Raw genomic sequence first — 25,127 nt, 5'->3', positions numbered from 1 at the left:
ATCAGGTAATTTAATATGCGGTTCTACCTGAATGGTGGTGGGAGCGAGAATGGGGGGTGTCTGGGCGGTCTCCTGTACCTGTAACCTCTCCCCTAATTCTTGCACAATTTGGGCAAGACCCTGCACATGCTTGGTGAGACTCTGTAGAGGGTCCATGTTAATTTGAGGCCTGTGATTCTGTCACGGGAAAGGAAGGTAGAGAGGAAGTGCACCCCCTAAACTGCCACCCTCAACCCTGTCCCTGCCTACATGCACCACCCGCCCTAGGCGATGGTCCCTGACCTACGTAAGTGTAGAGCAGAGCGAACAGAGAAAGAGAGTAACAGACAGCCAAGGCAGAAGGCGGTACACAAGCCTAAGGCAAACGGATAGGCAGGGAGGTAGATAAGACAACAGTACCCAGTGATGGGAAAGGCAATGGCGGGTCAACTAGCCGAGGTCAGTCCGGGAGGTCACGTCAATACAAGGGATGAGGCAGGAGGTCAAATCTGAGAGATAGCGTAGGTACCAAGGGAGCGGGCAAAGAGAGGTCAAGTAGGAAGCAATAATAATAGTACACACAGCCCTAGAGACGAAAATTACAGGCAACCTGTAGCCAGCAGGCCGCCTGTATTTATAGTGGGGAGTGAGGTTCATGTGACGTGGCCAGCGTCACATGACCGACAGACAGACAAGTCGAGCACTGAGTGATCAGCTCGGCGCTCAAGGCAGACCTAGGAGCAGGGAGCCACCCAGCTAGCAAAGCCGCCCTGGGAACGAGGCCAAACCAGATCCTCGCTCCCGAAGCTAAGCAGCAGGTCTGCGGCTGATGGGAGACCGAGTGCGCCTTCGGCGCCCCGTTACACACAGGCAGAAAACACACATTTTTCCCCAAAACACAGAAAACACCCCAAAGCCCCCCATACCCCATAAATTATACATCCCTGGATAGCTCTGATCTGGGCGAACAACATATGCAGAAATCACCCAGATCCGAGCAGGGGTTCCCGAATTCCATGGAAGTCACATTTCACCGACCGCAAGCATGGCTTTCCTGCCCAAAACAGTTCCACAGATTTAGGCTGTGCGGCCGGTCTGTCTTCTCCTTCAAAGTTAGTATATGGGCCATAATCCTGAGGCAAGAGGCTGGCAAACAGGCCTCTCCAAAACCCAGTGGCGAGGTTATTTCTGCCACAGTACAGTATATAAATACAGTGTATCATGGGGCAGGGTATATAGATACATGGTATCACTATGTACAGTATATAGATACATGGTATCACTATGAACAGTATATATATACACACGGTATCACTATGTACGGTATATAGATACATGGTATCACTATGTGCAGTATATAGATACATGGTATCACTATGTGCAGTATATAGATACATGGTATCACTATGTACAGTATATAGATACATGGTATCACTATGTACGGTATATAGATACATGGTATCACTATGTGCAGTATATAGATACAGTGTATCATGGAGCAGGGTATATAGATACATGGTATCACTATGTACAGTATATAGATACATGGTATCACTATGTGCAGTATATAGATACATGGTATCACTATGTGCAGTATATAGATACATGGTATCACTATGTACAGTATATAGATACATTGTATCACAGGGTAGGATACATGTAGATACAGTGTCTGGTTTGTACAGAGGGGGGGGGCAGGGAGGAGGCTGAGCTCCTGCTATAAGGAGGAGGGAGGGGTCACATGACCAGTCAGCTGATCAGGAAGCTCCTTGTGCTGGGGCAGGGTGTGTTGTTGCTGAGAGGTTACATTGTATAAGACGGAAGATTGTGTGAAAGATACATGTGATGTGAATACAGGTAATATACAGGATCCATATATAGGAGGTGTACAGCGCTGGGTATATGTGACGTATAGGAGGTGTACAGCGCTGGGTATATGTGACGTATAGAAGGTGTACAGCGCTGGGTATATGTGACGTATAGAAGGTGTACAGCGCTGGGTATATGTGACGTATAGAAGGTGTACAGCGCTGGGTATATGTGACGTATAGAAGGTGTACAGCGCTGGGTATATGTGACGTATAGGAGGTGTACAGCGCTGGGTATATGTGACGTATAGGAGGTGTACAGCGCTGGGTATATGTGACGTATAGGAGGTGTACAGCGCTGGGTATATGTGACGTATAGGAGGTGTACAGCGCTGGGTATATGTGACGTATAGGAGGTGTACAGCGCTGGGTATATGTGACGTATAGAAGGTGTACAGCGCTGGGTATATGTGACGTATAGAAGGTGTACAGCGCTGGGTATATGTGACGTATAGAAGGTGTACAGCGCTGGGTATATGTGACGTATAGAAGGTGTACAGCGCTGGGTATATGTGACGTATAGAAGGTGTACAGCGCTGGGTATATGTGACGTATAGAAGGTGTACAGCGCTGGGTATATGTGACGTATAGGAGGTGTACAGCGCTGGGTATATGTGACGTATAGGAGGTGTACAGCGCTGGGTATATGTGACGTATAGAAGGTGTACAGCGCTGGGTATATGTGACGTATAGAAGGTGTACAGCGCTGGGTATATGTGACGTATAGAAGGTGTACAGCGCTGGGTATATGTGACGTATAGAAGGTGTACAGCGCTGGGTATATGTGACGTATAGAAGGTGTACAGCGCTGGGTATATGTGACGTATAGAAGGTGTACAGCGCTGGGTATATGTGACGTATAGAAGGTGTACAGCGCTGGGTATATGTGACGTATAGAAGGTGTACAGCGCTGGGTATATGTGACGTATAGAAGGTGTACAGCGCTGGGTATATGTGATACGTGTCAGGTGTACAGCGCTGTATATATGTGATACGTGTCAGGTGTACAGCGCTGTATATATGTGATACGTGTCAGGTGTACAGCGCTGTATATATGTGATACGTGTCAGGTGTACAGCTCTGGGTATATGTCATACGTGTCAGGTGTACAGCGCTGGGTATATGTCATACGTGTCAGGTGTACAGCACTGTATATATGTCATACGTGTCAGGTGTACAGCGCTGTATATATGTGATACGTGTCAGGTGTACAGCGCTGTATATATGTGATACGTGTCAGGTGTACAGCGCTGTATATATGTCATACGTGTCAGGTGTACAGCGCTGTATATATGTGATACGTGTCAGGTGTACAGCTCTGTATATATGTGATACGTGTCAGGTGTACAGCGCTGGGTATATGTGATACGTGTCAGGTGTACAGCGCTGGGTATATGTCATACGTGTCAGGTGTACAGCGCTGTATATATGTCATACGTGTCAGGTGTACAGCGCTGTATATATGTCATACGTGTCAGGTGTACAGCGCTGGGTATTTGTGACATATAGGAGGTGTACAGCACTGTATATATGTGATACGTGTCAGGTGTACAGCGCTGGGTATATGTGATACGTGTCAGGTGTACAGCGCTGTATATATGTGATACGTGTCCGGTGTACAGCGCTGTATATATGTGATACGTGTCAGGTGTACAGCGCTGTATATATGTGATACGTGTCAGGTGTACAGCGCTGTATATATGTGATACGTGTCCGGTGTACAGCGCTGTATATATGTGATACGTGTCAGGTGTACAGCGCTGTATATATGTGATACGTGTCAGGTGTACAGCTCTGGGTATATGTCATACGTGTCAGGTGTACAGCGCTGGGTATATGTCATACGTGTCAGGTGTACAGCACTGTATATATGTCATACGTGTCAGGTGTACAGCGCTGTATATATGTGATACGTGTCAGGTGTACAGCTCTGGGTATATGTCATACGTGTCAGGTGTACAGCGCTGTATATATGTGATACGTGTCAGGTGTACAGCGCTGTATATATGTGATACGTGTCAGGTGTACAGCGCTGTATATATGTCATACGTGTCAGGTGTACAGCGCTGTATATATGTGATACGTGTCAGGTGTACAGCTCTGTATATATGTGATACGTGTCAGGTGTACAGCGCTGTATATATGTGATACGTGTCAGGTGTACAGCGCTGTATATATGTGATACGTGTCAGGTGTACAGCTCTGGGTATATGTCATACGTGTCAGGTGTACAGCGCTGGGTATATGTCATACGTGTCAGGTGTACAGCACTGTATATATGTCATACGTGTCAGGTGTACAGCGCTGTATATATGTGATACGTGTCAGGTGTACAGCGCTGTATATATGTCATACGTGTCAGGTGTACAGCGCTGGGTATATGTGATACGTGTCAGGTGTACAGCTCTGTATATATGTGATACGTGTCAGGTGTACAGCGCTGGGTATATGTGATACGTGTCAGGTGTACAGCGCTGGGTATATGTCATACGTGTCAGGTGTACAGCGCTGTATATATGTCATACGTGTCAGGTGTACAGCGCTGTATATATGTCATACGTGTCAGGTGTACAGCGCTGGGTATTTGTGACATATAGGAGGTGTACAGCACTGTATATATGTGATACGTGTCAGGTGTACAGCGCTGGGTATATGTGATACGTGTCAGGTGTACAGCGCTGTATATATGTGATACGTGTCCGGTGTACAGCGCTGTATATATGTGATACGTGTCAGGTGTACAGCGCTGTATATATGTGATACGTGTCAGGTGTACAGCGCTGTATATATGTGATACGTGTCCGGTGTACAGCGCTGTATATATGTGATACGTGTCAGGTGTACAGCGCTGTATATATGTGATACGTGTCAGGTGTACAGCTCTGGGTATATGTCATACGTGTCAGGTGTACAGCGCTGGGTATATGTCATACGTGTCAGGTGTACAGCACTGTATATATGTCATACGTGTCAGGTGTACAGCGCTGTATATATGTGATACGTGTCAGGTGTACAGCTCTGGGTATATGTGATACGTGTCAGGTGTACAGCGCTGTATATATGTGATACGTGTCAGGTGTACAGCGCTGTATATATGTGATACGTGTCAGGTGTACAGCGCTGTATATATGTCATACGTGTCAGGTGTACAGCGCTGTATATATGTGATACGTGTCAGGTGTACAGCTCTGTATATATGTGATACGTGTCAGGTGTACAGCGCTGGGTATATGTGATACGTGTCAGGTGTACAGCTCTGTATATATGTGATACGTGTCAGGTGTACAGCGCTGTATATATGTGATACGTGTCAGGTGTACAGCGCTGTATATATGTGATACGTGTCAGGTGTACAGCGCTGTATATATGTGATACGTGTCAGGTGTACAGCGCTGGGTATATGTGATACGTGTCAGGTGTACATTGCTGGGTATATGTGACATATAGGAGGTGTACAGCGCTGGGTATATGTGATACGTGTCAGGTGTACAGCGCTGTATATATGTGATACGTGTCAGGTGTACAGCGCTGTATATATGTGATACGTGTCAGGTGTACAGCGCTGTATATATGTGATACGTGTCAGGTGTACAGCTCTGTATATATGTGATACGTGTCAGGTGTACAGCGCTGTATATATGTGATACGTGTCAGGTGTACAGCGCTGTATATATGTGATACGTGTCAGGTGTACAGCGCTGTATATATGTGATACGTGTCAGGTGTACAGCGCTGTGTATATGTCATACGTGTCAGGTGTACAGCTCTGTATATATGTGATACGTGTCAGGTGTACAGCTCTGTATATATGTGATACGTGTCAGGTGTACAGCGCTGGGTATATGTGACGTATAGGAGGTGTACACCGCTGGGTATATGTGATACGTGTCAGGTGTACAGCGCTGTATATATGTCATACGTGTCAGGTGTACAGCGCTGGGTATATGTGATACGTGTCAGGTGTACAGCTCTGTATATATGTCATACGTGTCAGGTGTACAGCTCTGTATATATGTGATACGTGTCAGGTGTACAGCGCTGGGTATGTTTCCTGCTCTCCTCAGTAACGATTGGCTCTCGTTGTCCCCTCAGTGATGACATCAGAAAGCTCTCCCCTCCTCCACTATCGCCTCTTCAGTGTGTCAGATGGGGCCCTTGGACAGACGGCCTCCACCCTGTGTGATGGGGAGCCGACCACGGTGGGCACCGGTCCAGCCCCCCGCAAGCTCTCCACATTCTTCGGCGTTGTTGTCCCGACCGTCCTCTCCATGTTCAGTATTGTGGTCTTCATGAGAATAGGTGAGTGGGCGGGGCTTAATAATGGTGGTGTAAATGGTGTGTGATGCGCCACATCGTCCCCTCATACTTTACTGTCTGAGGTCACGTCCTCCTGGTCTAGACCCCGGGGCTGCGCACAATGGACGCCTGTGTCCTCCTGCGCACATGCATCCAGTTTGTCACACTCGTCCTCGAGGATGACGCCCGTAGCGAAACTGTATTCACACTCAAAATTCTGAAACTTTCTTGTTGCTGAAAATAGAATTTTTGTTTCACTGGCAATAAACCTAAATTATGTGACAAGATTGATGGTTCCCGGACAGACGTACAGATCCCAGGACTGATGGACATCAAACAGACAGAGCGATCTGGGGATTCAGAGACCGTTATATCACACAGGCTGATCCTGGGGTAGATGTACAGTCGTATCACACAGGCTGATCCTGGGGTAGATGTACAGTCGTATCACACAGGCTGATCCTGGGGTAGATGTACAGTCGTATCACACAGGCTGATCCTGGAATAGATGTACAGTCGTATCACACAGGCTGATCCTGGGGTAGATGTACAGTCGTATCACACAGGCTGATCCTGGGGTAGATGTACAGTCGTATCACACAGGCTGATCCCGGGGTAGATGTACAGTCGTATCACACAGGCTGATCCTGGGGTAGATGTACAGTCGTATCACACAGGCTGATCCTGGGGTAGATGTACAGTCGTATCACACAGGCTGGTCCCGGGGTAGATGTACAGTCGTATCACACAGGCTGATCCCGGGGTAGATGTACAGTCGTATCACACAGGCTGATCCTGGGGTAGATGTACAGTCATATAATACAGGCTGATCCTGGGGTAGATGTACAGTCGTATCACACAGGCTGATCCTGGGGTAGATGTACAGTCATATAATACAGGCTGATCCTGGGGTAGATGTACAGTCGTATCACACAGGCTGATCCTGGGGTAGATGTACAGTCGTATCACACAGGCTGATCCCGGGGTAGATGTACAGTCGTATCACACAGGCTGATCCCGGGGTAGATGTACAGTCGTATCACACAGGCTGATCCTGGGGTAGATGTACAGTCGTATCACACAGGCTGATCCCGGGGTAGATGTACAGTCGTATCATACAGGCTGATCCCGGGGTAGATGTACAGTCGTATCACGCAGGCTGATCCCGGGGTAGATGTACAGTCGTATCACACAGGCTGATCCTGGGGTAGATGTACAGTCGTATCACACAGGCTGATCCTGGGGTAGATGTACAGTCGTATCATACAGGCTGATCCTGGGGTAGATGTACAGTCATTTCACACAGGCTGATCCTGGGGTAGATGTACAGTCATATCATACAGGCTGATCCTGGGGTAGATGTACAGTCGTATCACACAGGCTGATCCTGGGGTAGATGTACAGTCGTATCACACAGGCTGGTCCCGGGGTAGATGTACAGTCGTATCACACAGGCTGATCCCGGGGTAGATGTACAGTCGTATCACACAGGCTGATCCTGGGGTAGATGTACAGTCGTATCACACAGGCTGATCCTGGGGTAGATGTACAGTCGTATCACACAGGCTGATCCTGGGGTAGATGTACAGTTGTATCACACAGGCTGATCCTGTGGTAGATGTACAGTCATATCACACAGGCTGATCCCGGGGTAGATGTACAGTCGTATCACACAGGCTGATCCTGGGGTAGATGTACAGTCATATCATACAGGCTGATCCTGGGGTAGATGTACAGTCATATCATACAGGCTGATCCTGGGGTAGATGTACAGTCGTATCACACAGGCTGATCCTGGGGTAGATGTACAGTCGTATCACACAGGCTGATCCTGGGGTAGATGTACAGTCATATCACACAGGCTGATCCAGGGGTAGATGTACAGTCGTATAATTCAGACAGATTCTGGGATAGTTGCACGGTCATAGCATGCAAATGCAGCGACCTGGAGGGGAGGCACAGGGCAGAGAGGATGGTAGTGGTGGTTGTGGTCCTGAGAGGGGTATTAGTAGTCGCAGTTCGGTGAGAGTCCTCCATATGGCACCACCTAGGGCTGCGCAGTGACTGGTAGGGGCATCCATACTTTCCTTCGGCGCACACCTTGGTATATGGTAAACAGTTTGGCAGGGTGCAAGGCATGAGTGCGGCTGTACGGTCCAGCGGATGATTGAGGCATTAACCAAGCCCAATTAATTAGAATACATTATTTCTGTACTGAGTAGATGATGAGAGTTGCAGTACAAATAGCATCAACTGGTACAGTCCTGATTTCTCTCACAGGACTGTGGCTATATGGTGGAGTCAATAACCAGATCTGCCGGTTGAAACAATTAAAGTTTTACTTTACTGAATCAAAGATGGGAGTAGGAATACCTACGGCAGTAAAAGGCATAGTGGTGGTTTCTTTGGTCTCCCTCCCCGCTCTTCACTGACTGCTATTGTCGCTGCCCGCAACACCAGTAGCGCATCTACGGTGGCCACTAATACCACCACGGCAATTCCTGGGTTCTGCAGCCTCCTCCACCTCCTTCTCAGGGCAGTACACACGGTGACTGCTGTCACACAAGTTGTCAACAGTGAGACTCTCTTGACTATCTACCGTAGGGCATGGTGGGGTTTTCTTGCCTCTTCTTAGGAAGAAGGAAGGTGCCCCACTAGGAAGGGGCAGTGAAGACTGGGAGGACACCACTGAAAGCCTTCTCTGGGGATGCAAGGAGGAGGAACGCTGTGACTCCTGGCTCCACGGTATGGTGACAGACTCTGAAGTCACCTCCACGTCATCCTGGTGCGACTGAGAGGAGGAAAGAACCATCCAATCCACAATCTCATCCTCTTTCTCTTCAAAATCAGTGAAGAAAATAGGACACTGGGTAGATTGTACCATTCAATATCGCTGAAAAGAATCTACCCTTAAAACATAACTTTTAATGATTATCCCTAAAATGTTCCCACATAAAGAAGCAGACAAGCATATAATGGTAAAAGGATTGGGTATCAACTGCGTCAGGAAGGGTATCGATCAGGATGCAAAAAAAAGAGGAGGAACAGTTTCCACTAAAGTGGTCACTCATGGTTTCCAGCCTTATTCCTGGAGGTGATCACTATGTCAATTCACACTGTAGGGGTCGGTGAATATCAGTAGTGGATCCAATTAGATGAAAATAGCATGGCCCAATGGAAAAGAACCGCTGGTAGGTAAATGGGACACTTTCCCTGGAGGTGCTACAAGTCTCTGCCTAAAAGCAGAGTGATCGCCTCGGTGGCTCACCCTCAGGTCATTAAGGTTCTGGGGTACAGAGTTACGAGCTTGTACACAGCGATTAATCTGATCCCTTAGGTTTTCAATGGGATTCAGGTCTGGAGAAAGTGCAGGCCACTCCATTTGAGGTCCCCCAGTCTCCATCAGTTGTTCCCTGATGATGTCCCTCGATGAGCTGGAGCATTGTCCTCCATGAAGATGACATTAGGCCTGTGTTGATCCTGCAGAGGCACAATGAATGGATTAATGATGTTCTTCAAGTAGTATGGGCTTTTCACTGGACCATTCACAAAGTGTAGGGCAGTTCTGTATTGACTAGACACATCTGCCCAAAGGCTGGTCTGGTGACAACAGTGACTGATGCAGAGCGCTCTCCTGGATGTCTCCAACATTGTTGGCGGTTATCATTTCTGCTAGGCCTGAATCAACTTTCATTTGTGAACAGCAATGAGGCCCACTGGTCCCTCGTCCAGCGCAGATGCTCCCTGGCCCGTGGAAGACGATGACCCCTGTGGTCGGGTAATCTTGCTGGTCATCTAGCTCACAGACTATGCTGTCGAATGGTCTGACATGACACTTAGGTGCCTCTCACCTCCCTTAAATGTACCTGGAGTTGTGTGGCATTCAACATCTGGTTCCACAGGGCATTGTTCACAATGAAGCGGTCATAAGTGTGGGATGTGGCCAAAGTACGTCCACTTCTTTGCCTTTCTGTGTCTCTTCCAGTATCTCTGATGCAACCTGCTGATGACACTCTGTGACACTCTAAGCTCAGTGGTCACTGAGAACATCCTGCTTGAAGCTTCACAATGTTGAGGTACTGTTGATCAATTGTCGATCTCTGTCAAAAGGGGGGTGAAAGTTTTTGCTTGCAGGTAGCTGCTTTTGAGGTGAACCTGCACTGCTGATAGCAGGCACAGCCACAGGTCCTGTCTCCTCTCTTCCTGTCTGTCAGCTGCCCTGCTTCCCTTTTTGTACACTACACGCAGACAATTCTTCAGTTGTCAGTAGCAGTTGTTGTTGTGGCAGGTAAGTGCTGTTGTTCCAGTGTGTGTTGTTTGTGCTGGATGCTTACCTGCCAATCTGGTTTATGCTACTGTCTGCTCCTTTCTTGTTGCTAGGTTTGCTGGAGACTCCGGTTCATCCGTGTCGTGGATGAGCAGGTCGTCTCCTAGCCCTGACATTATTACCAGGGATCTCTAGGGTTAGTAGGGCCCGAGGTTCCAGGTATGAGCCCTCCCACCATTAGGGTTCTCTCATACAGTTAGGAGGTCAGGGCTAGGATTTAGGGATGTGTTAGAAGGTGAGCTGCTCCCTTTATTCCTGTTTCCAGGCCTAGTGGCACATCCTGTCAACCTACATTGTACGGTGTGGAGTCCCCCCGTCCCCCCCCCCACTCCCCACCGTGACATGATCACTTTTTTTTTGTAACCCCAATTAGTGCAGCAAGGCGTAATAGAATAGCTCCTATTAGCTAGGCTTAACACTCTTCTATCAACCCCTGCTCTCTCCCTATAGTGTGGACAATGCCTCCCTATTATATCCCTACACTATCTCTAAGCTGTCCCTGCTCTCTCCCTAAAGCGTGGATAAAGCCTCCCTATTATATCCCTACACTACCTCTAGGCTGTCCCTGCTCTCTCCCTATAGTGTGGATAATGCCTCCCTATTATATCCCTACACTATCTCTAAGCTGTCCCTGCTCTCTCCCTATAGTGTGGATAAAGCCTCCCTATTATATCCCTACACTATCTCTAAGCTGTCCCTGCTCTCTCCCTAAAGCGTGGATAAAGCCTCCCTATTATATCCCTACACTACCTCTAAGCTGTCCCTGCTCTCTCCCTATAGTGTGGATAATGCCTCCCTATTATATCCCTACACTATCTCTAAGCTGTCCCTGCTCTCTCCCTATAGTGTGGATAAAGCCTCCCTATTATATCCCTACACTATCTCTAAGCTGTCCCTGCTCTCTCCCTATAGCGTGGATAAAGCCTCCCTATTATATCCCTACACTATCTCTAAGCTGTCCCTGCTCTCTCCCTATAGTGTGGATAAAGCCTCCCTATTATATCCCTACACTATCTCTAAGCTGTCTCTGCTCTCTCCCTATAGCGTGGATAATGCCTCCCTATTATATCCCTTCACTAAGAATAATCTTTCCCGAACTGCTTAATAGTAATTTTTTGTGAATAAAGGCTTTCCTTAACACTGTCCCTAGTGCCTGTAACATCTCTCCCTGCACTAAGTTCATTGGAAAATGGTGGAGACCGAGCAAGATGAGGATTTTTTAGGGCAGGGACATCACAGGGGCTGGCTATTTGCTGATTGGCTGTCTGCATGGCATTATGGGTGTTCTCTTGTTCCTGGGCTTCTTACTTCCTCTTTCTAACATGCATTAGCCTTTTTAGAAAAAACATGATTCATTAACATGATGCGCGAGGAAATTCGACTTTGGAACGAATCAAATTTTTCCTGAAATTTGGATAGAATTCCACTTTGTCAACTTCGATTCGCTCATCTCTAGTGTACATGTATCCCTTTCTGCAATTCCTGGCCTGAGGGGTGCAAACTTTAGATCTAGATGGCTAGTCCATCTCAAAGTGTGGTAGGTGCCAGAGGCAATCTTTCCCACAGCTGTAAAGTCTCATATGCCATAAACGAACAAATACCTTACTGATGGAATCCTGCACAGCCTGGCCTGTAAGAACTCTCTCACACATGTCCTTTTCCTGTAGCTCATCTCAAACTGGACTCTCTCTAACCAGGGGGCAGGCTAAGTCCATCACCCTGGTACACTAAACAATCTGCCAATGATAACTTGCCCAGGATTACAGAGTGCATAAAAAGCGAGTGCCTTGACTATAAATCACAACATTTAATTGGCAACATTAAATTATCCCTTTTGGCAATAATTAGCCCTTTACAGTAGACCTCTGGGGAATTAGACCAACAGAATCTGGACAAGATTTACAGCCAATACAGTCCCGGGACAGGCGTACAGTCTTATCCTACAGACAGACAGATTCTTGGGCGGACGTACAGTCATATCATACAGAGAGATGGATCTTGGGGCATACTTACAGTCATATCAAATGGACAGATGTACAGACATGTCATACAGACAGATGGTTCCTAGGACAGATGTACAGTCATATCATACAGACAGACAAATCGCAGGGCAGCCATATGGTCTTTTTTGGTCACTGTTATCTCCACCGTCTCATCTTCTCTGCTTCTCAGGTTTCGTGGTGGGTCATGCTGGTCTTCTTCAGTCTCTTCTAATGCTGTTTGTAGCATATGCCATCATCTGGTTGACGGTGCTCAGCGTCTGTGCCATTTGTACTAACGGGGCAGTCCAAGGAGGTGGAGCTTACTGTATCCTTAATTTATTGCGTTCCAGTACATAAAAAGTTATATAATTTACTATCCAGTCCTGACACATGTCCATAGATAACATCAATGGTGACCAGATAGCTGGTCCCCCACTACTGCCAAAAGATGAGGAAAGTGCCCAAACCTCTATGGGGAGCTTGTATATTTTGGGGATGTCCTAACAAGTGGCTTTCAGACAGACCTAGAGTTCTCAGATTACCAACTATCCTTTTTATTAGTGCACTGAACATACTATACAGGGACCTTGATGGACTTGAGGTAACAGTTGCCAAAACCCATGAGGCTAGAGTCCTGCTCCGGCCATGGAGGAAAAGTGGATGGTAAGTTGATATATTATATTTCCTTGACTTAAGCAGTTATGATCTCGAGGACACTTGGCCCAGAGTTTGGCGGCAGCATTGGGCTCATGTTCTACTTGGCCAACGTGTGTGCATGTGGAGTTTATGTTCTCGGACTGGTGGAGGGGGTTCTGGATATCTTTGGAAAAGGTCAGTTCTATGATTTATTCCAACTTCTAACCCATTGTCTGCCCTTATATTGCTCTTGTCTGTAACACCATAACCAACCCTCTCTCATGTTCCTTTAGACTCGTCTGATCCCACCAATTCTCTACGAACCCTGCCCCAGGGTTATGGATACAACTTCCTTTATGCTAGCCTGGTGCTGCTGCTCTGTCTATCCGTCTGTCTGATTGGAGCTTCCATCTATTCCCAAGCGGCTTTCTTCATCTTTATTTTGGTTACCTTGGTCCTCTTCTCTATCGTGCTGAGTTTTTTAGCTGTTGGGCCACGGCAAGTCACTATTCGGCATGGCGGAAATGTAACTCTGATCGGAGAGTACACCGGAATCAATAGTACCACGCTGCATGACAATTTACAAGGTGAGCGATTAGAGCCTTCTCAAACCCTCTAGTATGCTAAATATTCCACTTACCAGAGATAGTGTGTGTTTTTTTATTTTTTTTTTATTTTTTTTATAGATATAGAAACTATAAGTAAATCTACCCATACAACATGGCTGGTGGCTCAAAAGATAACTGGGCCTTTGCAGGACTCCATTGGAATAGTGTTGGGCGCGAATATTCAAATTATGAATTTTAATCGCGAATATCGCCACTTCGAGAATTCGCGAAGATTTAGAATATAGTGCTATATATTCGTATTCGAGAATATTCTAGATTTTCTTTCTTCTAAACCCTTTCTTCTAAACCCATGATTGCTTGTGGGCCAATGAGAAGGCTGCAATGTCTTTGTCTGAGCTTAGCTACATCCCTAGCAACCAATAGTAATGTTGCCTACCCCTTACTATATAAACCTCCCCAGAAGCCATTTTCAGCAGTTTTATGGAGTTCTGAGAGAGAGAGAGAGAGAGAGAGCAGTGTCATTGCTGTGCTCTGTGCTTTACTGTTTAATTACATTAGATAGTTAGCTTATATACAGTACAGACCAAAAGTTTGGACACACCTTCTCATTCAAAGAGTTTTCTTTATTTTCATGACTATGAAAATTGTAGATTCACACTGAAGGCATCAAAACTATGAATTAACACATGTGGAATTATTTACATAACAAACAAGTGTGAAACAACTGAAAATATGTCATCTTCTAGGTTCTTCAAAGTAGCCACCTTTTGCTTTGATTACTGTTTTGCACACTCTTGGCATTCTCTTGATGAGCTTCAAGAGGTAGTCCCCTGAAATGGTCTTCCAACAGTCTTGAAGGAGTTCCCAGAGATGCTTAGCACTTGTTGGCCCTTTTGCCTTCACTCTCTGGTCCAGCTCACCCCAAACCATCTCGATTGGGTTCAGGTCCGGTGACTATGGAGGCCAGGTCATCTGGCGCAGCACCCCATCACTCTCCTTCATGGTGAAATAGCCCTTACTTTCAAAGTTTTCCCAATTTTTCAGCTGACTGACTGACCTTCATTTCTTAAAGTAATGATGGCCACTCGTTTTTCTTTACTTAGAATTTGTAATATGGCAAGAAAAAAGCAGCTAAGTAAAGAAAAACGAGTGGCCATCATTACTTTAAGAAATGAAGGTCAGTCAGTCAGCCGAAAATTTGGGAAAACTTTGAAAGTAAGGGCTATTTCACCATGAAGGAGAGTGATGGGGTGCTGCGCCAGATGACCTGGCCTCCACAGTCACCGGACCTGAACCCAATCGAGATGGTTTGGGGTGAGCTGGACCGCAGAGTGAAGGCAAAAGGGCCAACAAGTGCTAAGCATCTCTGGGAACTCCTTCAAGACTGTTGGAAGACCATTTCAGGGGACTACCTCTTGAAGCTCATCAAGAGAATGCCAAGAGTGTGCAAAGCAGTAATCAAAGCAAAAGGTGGCTACTTTGAAGAACCTAGAATATGACATATTTTCAGTTGTTTCACACTTGTTTGTTATGTACAGTATATAATTCCACATGTGTTAATTCATAGTTTTGATGCCTTCATAGTCATGAAAATAAAGAAAACTCTTTGAATGAGAAGGTGTGTCCAAACTTTTGGTCTGTACTGTAGATATTACAGATAGTTAGTGTAGGTTAGTAGTGATATAGTGTAGCTGGTTCCAGTGCAGGGTGTTAGGTAGTGTGATAGGAATTACTGTTTCTCTGCTGTCCATACAGACATAGTGCTGTGATGTCACAACAATACTTAGTGCACCAATCAGTAATATGTTGTCAGACCTAATAAAATGTGAAATTGCACATATTGCGCAAAAATATGTGCATCATTAATTGCAGATTTGTGCAATCGCAAATATATTGGAGCACTCTATCTGCATATAAAGCTATTGTAATGTTCTGCCGTGCCGACCATTTTCTCCAGTCTCAGGAAACTTCTAGCAGCTGGAAAAATGTAGCAAAAGTGACCCACGCCTGTAATGTGCACGCAATACGCGCATATTACATTGCCAATTTTCACAATCAATAAAATAATGGTGAATTCTCGAATTCGTGAATTTATGACAAATATCGAATATTGCCCCTACCCGCTCATCACTACATTGGAATGAGTAGCCCATTAAAGTAGTAAAAGGGTGGAATATATCAAGACAATCTCTCAGCCAGTCACTGACTGAGGCAGGTCACTGCTGTGGCCGATGATTGGTTAAATGATTGTTTCCTGCTTGTTACGAGAGTCTCAGTCAAGCACAGATCTAGGTGGATCACCCCCTGTGGCCGATGACTGGTTGAGAGACTCAGCCAATCACTGAATGAGGAGGGTTACTGTTGTGGCTAATGATTGGCTGATCGACCATTCCCTGTGTGTTACGAAAGACCAGAAAGTAGACTCCAGCCTGGGAAGTGTCAGTACAGGTCAGATGGGGGAACGGTAAGGTGATTATAAATTTTATGCACCATTGTGACATTTCTGGACAATCCCTTTAATAGGATTTTTAAGAAAAAAAATTAAAATATTGAGGTTTCATTAAAACCGGTTGTAACGGATCTCCTGGCACCCCGACTGGGTACCTCCATTGATAGGTGCTCCTAGTGCATCCCAAGGGCTCCAAGCACTCCACTTGACACTGTAAGCACTGATGACCCCAAGAACCGCCGCAGCTTGGTTGACGTCTTTCACCCACCCTAGACCTACGACAAGGCCCCAGGCTCCAGTGGGTGACCCTCTCTTCCTTCAGAGAGCGATGCAGGAACAAGCTCCTAAAAGAGCTCAGGGATTATAGCCAGGGGAGTATACAGCGTATAGCATTCCCCAGTGTAGATGCAGACTTTTCCCCATCCCCACACACATAATACGAGGCTCTATGTTGAGGGTAAAACAGGAACTCTTTAATGAGGCTACATGTGAGCCTTTTATGCAGTTCTTCTAGCAAGGGGACCTTGTGGAAGACTGAGACAGTTTTTACATTAGCCAATCACATGCATTTACAGTATGGAAACCTTCCCAGCAATTGTACACAACCCCTCTTTTGCCTGTGATACAATTAACAAACACAATGGGCACTGCCTGTGATACAATTACCAAACCCAATGGGCTAACTTATTCACAGGCAGAAAACACACATTTTTACCCAAAACACAGAAAACACCTCAAAGCCCCACATTTCCCCATAACTTATACATCCCTGGATAGGTCTGATCTGGGCGAACAACATATCCATAAATCAACCAGATCCGAGCAGGGGTTCCCGAATTAAATGGAAGTCATATTTGACCGACTGCAAGCATGGATTTCCTGCCCAAAACAGTTCCACAGATTTAGGCTGTGCGGCCGGTCTACCTTCTCCTTCAAAGTTTTAGTATATGGGCCATAATCCTGAGGCAAGAGGCTGGCAAACAGGCCCCTCCAAAACCCAGTGGCGAGGTTATTTCCGCCACACCGGTCAATAAATTCCCATCAAACGCCAACTGTTGTCGAGCTCGTAGTCTTGCTGTAATGGTTGGGGGAGAGTATCCCACAACCATCAGGCTCACATTATGGTCTGTATGTAATTACTGGCGACCTGGAAGAAACCCCACCTGATCTCTACCCCATTAGATGGGGCAGCAGATGGAAATGTCATCATCTCAGTTTACGACTAAATCTTCTTTTTGCCATTGTATCTGCATTGATATAAACATGAAGGTTTGGGTGGGTAGTTGAAATGTCTGGCTGCCATCTTGTCTGTCTTGTTTTTGTCCAGCCTCATCTATTAACTGGTTGTACCTTGATCACATCCCTCTAATATTTCTCATTAGCGGACTACACCTTGGATTACACCACTGGAAACCTCATGAATTTCGCCACTGTCTTTGCGGTCATGTTTAATGGATGCACTGGAATCATGGCTGGATGTAATATGTCTGGTAAGACCCCTTAATCTTCCACCAGTGTCACTCTATTAAAGCCATTATTTCTTGAGTCTCTCTGTACTATGATGTAGGGGTTCAGTGCTGTGAATTGTTATTATGGTTGTGTCTTCCCTGTCGAGAGAGAATGCATAGCCAGCCTGTTGAGGACGAAGGGGATCCACTGATAAGATCCACCTCAGCCTTCGTCAACATTGATAACCACGGATGGAAGAGTCTTTGGACATCTATGATCATGAAGTTTACAATGTCTATTGCATGGTCATATTGAATTGATTTGGTCAGCTCCTAGTGTAAGGCTTTGGTGGCTTTCTTTCCACAAAAATGCCACTTTGACTTGAAAACCTGCCCCATGATTCATTCTCACTAAATGGTGACCTCCACTAATGTTGGGGAAAAAAAAGCTAATTTTATTATTTTGGTCTCATGAAGACCAAGTGTATGTGAGGATCAGGAGTGTGTAGGCTCCATTTGTTGGTGCATCTGAATACCAGGCACTAATTGGAGCAGGCAAGTAGGGTCACGGGGATGCAACTATTGGGAACTTCATTGTTGAGACAAAGTTCATCATGATTCTCTTTTGGTTTGCAGGCGAGCTGAAGCAGCCAAGTCGCGCCATTCCAATTGGGACCATCATAGCCGTGGTTATCACATTCTTTGTCTATTTGATACTCTTCATCTTTACAGCATTAACCTGCGACAGGTGTGTAATTGCTGCCATTCATAATTGCTGATGAGAAGGTAGTGTATGGCCATTGTTCCAAACTTGTGGTGCCCCCTGCGTTTTTATGCACATAAATTCAACAAGAATTGACCCATGAAAGATTGGGTCACCAGACTTTTTTTTTTTTTTTGTAAATTACAAGATGTAGGGTTGGACTGCGATACGGTGGCACCACTGTTGGACATGGTTCTGGAGTTCCAACCTTGAAATTCTTTCTCTCTCTCTTTTTAGGACATTATTGAGAGAAGATTATGGATTCTTCCGGTCAATCAATTTCTGGGCTCCATTTGTCCTGATTGGAGTTTACGCCACCTCCCTGTCTGCCTCCATGAGCACTCTAATTGGGGCATCTCGTATCTTGCATGCTCTTGCCAAGGATGACTTATTTGGTGAGATTTCTTAGTGCTTAGTGGCTTTTTCTGATTCTTCATTTGTCAACCTGTGGCCTCCGGTCCATCTAACCATGTGTCATTCCCAGGAATTCTCCTTGCTCCTGCAAAGCTTGTGTCCAAAGGAGGCAACCCCTGGGGAGCGGTGGTGTATACCTGGGCCCTCGTGCAGGTTAGATGTTTTCTTTGGATATCTTTTTGCATAGCGACAGTAGTGGTCAACCAGCATCCCTACATCTCAGTGAGGTCCACCAGAAAGTGTAGTCAGGCACTCTTTAGATGATTTCTCTGATTTAATTGATTTCTCTTCCCAGCTGGTACTGCTGGCCGGTAAGCTGAACACTATTGCTGGGATTGTGACTGTTTTCTACCTCATGGCATATGCGGCAATAGACCTTGCCTGTCTGGCTCTTGAATGGGCGTCTGCTCCAAACTTCCGGTGAGCGTTTCTAATTTGCTGCTTCTCTTCGTTTTATTGTTTTTTATGCTTCATGTTGTGATGGTTTTTTGTCATTTTCCATAGGCCCACATTCCGCCTCTTCTCCTGGCATACCTGTCTACTGGGCATCTTGAGCTGCCTGTTGATGATGTTTCTCATTAACCCAGCCTACGCTTCTGGCAGCATTGTCCTACTTCTCCTGTTGTTGGGTTTTATTCATTTCAGGAGCAGCAGCAGCAGTTGGGGATACATCAGCCAGGCACTTATATTCCATCAGGTGAGACCTGTCAGAAGTAGAGTTGCCATAAAGTGAAAGTGGAGATATATAAGACATATGGAGGTCCACCATGAAGGATAACCATAATGAGGTATATTGATAAGATGCAAAGAGGTCCACCATGAAAAAAGATAGTGATGGGGTACATTAGAAACATGAAGAGGTCCATGATAATGAGTGCTAGTGATGAAATTGACGAATGAGATGTGATGGAGCCAACCATGAAGAATGCTAGTGAAGAGACATGAGCAGGTCCACAATGAGGAATAGCAGTGATGAGGTAGATTAATGAGACACAAGGAACTTCACCATGAAGAGTGATGGCGATGAGGTAGAATAATGAGACATGAACAGGTCCACCATGAAGAATGATAGTGATGAAGTAAATTCATGAGAAACAAGGAGATTTCCCCATGAAGAATGATAGTGATGGGGTAGATCAGAGACTTGAATAGGTCCACTTTGAAGAGTGCTAGTAATGAAATTGATGAATGAGACAAGGGGGAGCTGACCATGAAGAATGCTAGTGATGAGACATGAGCAGGTCCACCATGAAGAATATTACTGAGACACGAGGAAGTCCATCATAAAGAATGATTGTGATGAGGTACAATAATGAGTCAGGAGGAGGTTCACCATGAAGAATGATAGTCGTTAGGTGGATTAATAAGTCATGAGAAGGCCCACAATGAAAATTGCTAGCAATGAAATAGATGTGAGATACGAGAGGACCAAATATGAAGAATGATAGTGATGAGGTAGAATAAAAAGACATGAGGAGGTCCACCATGAAGAATGATGGCAATGAGGAAGTAGATTAATGAGACATGAGGAGATTTACAATGAATAATGATAGTGATGTGGAGGAATGAAGCAGGTGGAGCACACTATGATAAATGATGATAATATGGAGGTAGAGGCAGTGGTCATGTATTCTTTTATTCCTGCACACAGTTGTTCGATGTCCTTCTTCTCAGGTCAGAAAATATCTGTTGCTTTTGGATGTACGCAAGGAGCACGTGAAGTTCTGGAGGCCGCAGATTCTCCTCATGGTGTCCAACCCACGGACTTCCTGCCAACTGATCAAGTTCATCAATGATCTGAAGAAAGGAGGACTATACATTATGGGTCATGTAGAAACTGGAGATCTAGGTGAGATGGTGCAATTCTTGTTAGCTGGACCCGATGTACCTCGGATACAATTTATGGTCTGATACATTGGGCGGTCTAATACATTGGGTGTTCTGATATGACTGGTTCCTGATCTTTCCTCCTCAGATACTCTGCCGTCTGATCCGGTGCAGGCACATTACAGCTTCTGGCTCAGTCTAGTGGATAAATTAAACGTCAAAGCTTTTGTAGATTTGACCTTAAGTCCATCAGTACGACATGGGACGCAGCAGCTTCTGCGCATCACTGGGCTTGGTATGTACAATGGACCTAACACATCACAACACCGTATCCCGTCACAGCATATGGAGGGTGTAACCACTGGATTTGTGTACTGACCTCACACACAAGATACTGTACTATCCTAATGGTTGTATTTCTTCCCTTCCAGGAGGGATGAAGCCAAACACCTTGGTACTTGGGTTCTATGATAATGCTACTCCAGAAGATTACTTTCTGCAGGACTCAGCCTTTACCCCCGGTCTCTCTCCAAATGATGACCCCTTTGGTGTAGATGCTACGTCTTTGCAGGCTCACTTCCCCCCCATCCGTAGTCCGGAGAGTCCTCGCCATTTGGCACCTAAGGAATATGTAGCCATAATCTGTGATGCCCTGAAGATGCATAAGAACATTGTGTTAGCGCGGGGTTTCCCCTCACTTGTGAGACCGGGGACCTCTAGCTCCAATGCTGCCTTGTACATTGATGTGTGGCCCCTGGACCTCCTCCGGCCCCAGGCTTCTGCCTATGTAGATGTCTGTAGCTTATTTTTGCTGCAGATGGCATGCATTCTAAACATGGCTGCCTCCTGGCACCGGTACCAGCTGCGGTTCTTTCTCTGTGTGGAGTCATCAGTTGGCGGTAATGGTGGCAGTAGCGGCTTGTTAGCGGCAGAAGTCAAGTTCCGAGAGTTGCTCATTAAGTTGCGCATCCGAGCCATCATCCGAGTGGTGGACTGGGATAGAGTGGCAGTGCTGTGGGGCCAAGGCCAAGAACATCCAGGCCTAACTCGTGAACCCATCTCTAAGGAGTATCTGAAGGCGGCCAACCAAGTGGTGCTGGAGGAAGGTGGCATGGAGTCCGCTGTGCGGTTCCTCTACCTCCCCCGGCCTCCTGCAGACCCTGCTCTTCATGAACATTACCTGGAAGAACTTGACACCCTAACTGAGGGGCTGGGCCCCACCCTACTGATCCATGGCCTGACCCCCGTTACCTGTACTGAACTCTGATGGACTTCCTGCATCAACCATTCCTGCAGCCTTCTCCTCAAGGACCTCCTGAGGATGGCCCCTTCTAGAACCTTCCAGCACAATAATGATCCACTTTTCAAGGCCACTCCCATCCTCCTTTGAGTCCTAGTAGTCACCCGATGCTGTTAGAACATTAGGGCAGGAGATGAGCGGACCAATGCTCCTGAGCCCCCCTCAGATACAATGGACATATAGCTGCAGCCCGGGGTGGGCAGAGAGTGAATCTCCTGTCGGCACCTCACCCGCTTTCTCCACTTTTTGCTCTTATTCTCTGCATTTTGAATGTTTGTTTTTCTTTTTGCACTTTACACAGGCGGTTGTTTTTTGTTTGTTTCATTGGTTGAAGGTTGGACTGGGCTGAATCGGGTACCCTGGCATTGAGCTTCCAGTGTGCTGCGTGTCCCGAGGGCGCCCCCAGGGGTCGTGCTGTTTGTCTTTGGTTAAAACGAAAGCGCTTCCTCTCTGGCTCAAATAATGCCTTATACTATAGTCACATCCAGAGCTGCACTCACAATTCTAGCGTTACGTCATCTATGTATATCTGGTGCGGCATTTACATCTGTGCTGTCCTGTCATATTTTGCACTCCAATTACACCCAGAGCTGCAGTCTTTATTCCACTGTTTCAACATGTTCTATCCAAAGCTGCATTCATGATTTTGTTGTTACCTCATTTCATTATGATCTTTTATACTCCTGTCACATCTGGAGCTGCACTCGCATCTACCATGTCTCCCATTCACAGCCAGAGCTCCATTCATGAGTTTATTGCTCTGCTATGTCACACCCCATTCACAGCCAGAGCTCCATTCATCAGTTTATTGCTCTGCTATGTCGCACTCCATTCACAGCCAGAGCTCCATTCATCAGTTTATTGCTCTGCTATGTCACACTCCATTCACAGCCAGAGCTGCATTCATCAGTTTATTGCTCTGCTATGTCACACTCCATTCACAGCCAGAGCTTCATTCATCAGTTTATTGCTCTGCTATGTCACACTTCATTCACAGCCAGAGCTGCATTTACAATTCTGTTATGTCTTGCATTTCAATCGCACCTAGAGCTGCATTCACACTTCTGCTAAGGAGCCGATGTAATGAATTGGGGCGTCTCCACTCAATCCACCCCTGATTCTGAACTTGGACAAAGATGGCTGACGCGGTCATGTGACATGGACGCGCACTTTTGTTTTTGGGTGTAGTTTATTTACGCACAAGGGGACCGTTCTTCCTCCATGTGAATACACGTGACCCCGCGCCCCCGCTCTGTTTCTTGTATTGCGCACTTTTTTTTGCTAATAACTAACTTCTGGATTTTCCGTTTTTTTTTTTTTTTTTCCACGCTTCTTCGATTACAGGGGATTAATGTAATTCTGCTTCCTGTTGGCCCCCATGCTGATGTTCATCGGGCCCCTGACAGTTGTTCCTAAGCGATCAGGAGTGTAGGAACAAAGGAAACCTCTCCTTATGATCATCCAGTCACAGCTAGAGCTGCACTCATGTCTTCAGATACATCTTCAGTCCTCCTGTTCCATCGCGTCCTGTCCTCCAGTCACATCCATAGCTGCTGCCACAATTTCTGCCGTTACATTCCATCTTCTTTTATGACTTGCAGCATGGCCTAATCTAATGGGCAATCTCCATTACTCCAGCTGTGAAACTACAACTCCCAGCATGCACACTTGCAAAGCTGTTCTCGGGACTCCCATAGAGGTAAATGGAGCATGCTGGGTGTTGTAGTTTCACGACAGCTGGAGCTTACCGCCATGTATTAACTGATGATGCAGGGACCTGAGAGAAAACGGGAAGCCAGCTCTGGATGTGACTGGAGCGCAAGGCGTGATGTAAAAGTAGAGCTGACTGCAGCTTTGGATGTGACTGGAGTGTATGACATGAGGTAACATGGAGATTTAACCCTTGCACCGCTGACTGTTGCGATGTCCACGTGCGGTTATGGTGGCCCATTCCGTTATTCTCTACCGCGCCTCAGTCGTGTACCCCAGGGCCGGGGCTTTGCGGATGGTTTGTGCCTTCTTGTCTGTGGTTCTGCCCTTGCGCCTCGGGGATTGGGTTGGGAGGGGTTAATTCCGAGTCGTGACTGTTACGTGAATTTTTTTTAACTTAGTTTTTTTTTATTGTAACAATTTGACACTTAATAAAAAAACTAACTAAAACCGAAATGTTACAGCGTGGTGATTTCTGCGCAGATAGATGTCGCCATCTCCAAGAGCCTAGGGCCACGTGTAGACATGATGCCGCCATCTCCAAGAGCCCAGGGCTACGAGTAGAGATGATGCCGCCATCTCCAAGAGCCCAGGGCTACGAGTAGAGATGATGCTGCCATCTCCCTGGATTCAGGGCCACGAGTAGAGATGATGCCGCCCTCCCCCGGGAGCCAGGGCCACGTGTAGACATGATGCCACCATCTCCAAGAGCCCAGGGCTACGAGTAGACATGATGCCGCCATCTCCAAAAGCCCAGGGCTACGAGTAGAGATGATGCCGCCATCTCCAGGAGCCAGGGCCACGAGTAGAGATGAATGCAGTCATCTCCAGGAGCCAGGGCCACATGTAGAGATGATGCTGCCATCTCCAGGAGACAGGGCCACGTGTAGAGATGATGTTATCACCTGTCCCCCAACACTACACTAAGGCCTGTATTGCTACAACAGATTATCTGACCAATATCTGTCCAATCAGAACAATAGTTGTGTGTAACCGGCCATCTGACCACTGATTGGCCTGAAAATCTGTCAGATAATCTGTCGGTGTAATAGAGGCCTAATGCCTCTATGTAAATGATTCTTCTTTACATTGATCCTAGGGGTTTAGAGATTGCAGTTGAACCTGGGCCCTGGGGGGCCAAAAAGTCTCCCTATTCTATATACGGAGTATTATAAATAATAGGTGGTGGTACTGTTACTGAGTTTCCAGGAATTACCCCTCTGACTGCCCCCATAATGACCCCAATAATGTCACGGTAGGTAAGATAAGGGAAGGAAACAGAACACGGCAAAGCAAACAAAACAACTGACTAGGCCCCAAATGCAAGGGAACAAAGGGGTCACCTCCTAGCAATCCCTAAAACACTTTCCCTAAGCTGCTATGCCCATGTGCATATCTGGATGGTAGATATGCACATGCCCACGTACATAAGACTATAACACACTGAACCAAACCCTCAGCTGTAGGGAAGAGGGGAAGAGACACCCAGCTCCTTCAACAACTGAAGCAGCTATCGTCACCCTAGAGGCCTAGTAAAAACAGACACAGAAGGAAAAAGG

General features: G+C 46.4%; 1 protein-coding gene across 1 annotated transcript; it reads left to right on the top strand.

Annotated features, from left to right (window-relative positions):
• Positions 1 to 1,739: 1,739 nt before the first annotated feature.
• On the top strand, positions 1,740 to 24,010 carry SLC12A9 (solute carrier family 12 member 9). Its single transcript, XM_040415339.1, has 14 exons — positions 1,740 to 1,836; positions 5,940 to 6,146; positions 12,643 to 12,777; positions 13,152 to 13,283; positions 13,382 to 13,675; positions 17,489 to 17,596; positions 18,191 to 18,302; positions 18,555 to 18,712; positions 18,802 to 18,884; positions 19,027 to 19,151; positions 19,236 to 19,428; positions 20,406 to 20,580; positions 20,707 to 20,853; positions 20,990 to 24,010. The coding sequence occupies exons 2-14, from the start codon at positions 5,942 to 5,944 to the stop codon at positions 21,823 to 21,825; spliced, it is 2,703 nt and encodes a 900-aa protein (XP_040271273.1). The 5' UTR covers positions 1,740 to 1,836; positions 5,940 to 5,941; the 3' UTR covers positions 21,826 to 24,010.
• The last annotated feature ends 1,117 nt before the right edge of the window (positions 24,011 to 25,127 follow it).

The sequence above is a fragment of the Bufo bufo genome, chromosome 1 (genome assembly GCF_905171765.1).
Source record: "Bufo bufo chromosome 1, aBufBuf1.1, whole genome shotgun sequence".
Taxonomy (NCBI): Eukaryota; Metazoa; Chordata; class Amphibia; order Anura; family Bufonidae; genus Bufo; species Bufo bufo.
Note: the sequence above shows the minus strand (reverse complement) of the source record. Positions and strands in the feature narration are given on the sequence as shown.

Bases quoted from the DNA above. Each gene is read 5' to 3' on its own strand.
- SLC12A9 (XM_040415339.1), top strand. From the start codon at position 5,942: ATGACATCAGAAAGCTCTCCCCTCCTCCACTATCGCCTCTTCAGTGTG. The intron at 13,676-17,488 runs GTGAGCGATTAG...ATTTCTCATTAG, and splicing joins GCTGCATGACAATTTACAAG to CGGACTACACCTTGGATTAC. The intron at 19,429-20,405 runs GTGAGACCTGTC...CCTTCTTCTCAG, and splicing joins AGGCACTTATATTCCATCAG to GTCAGAAAATATCTGTTGCT.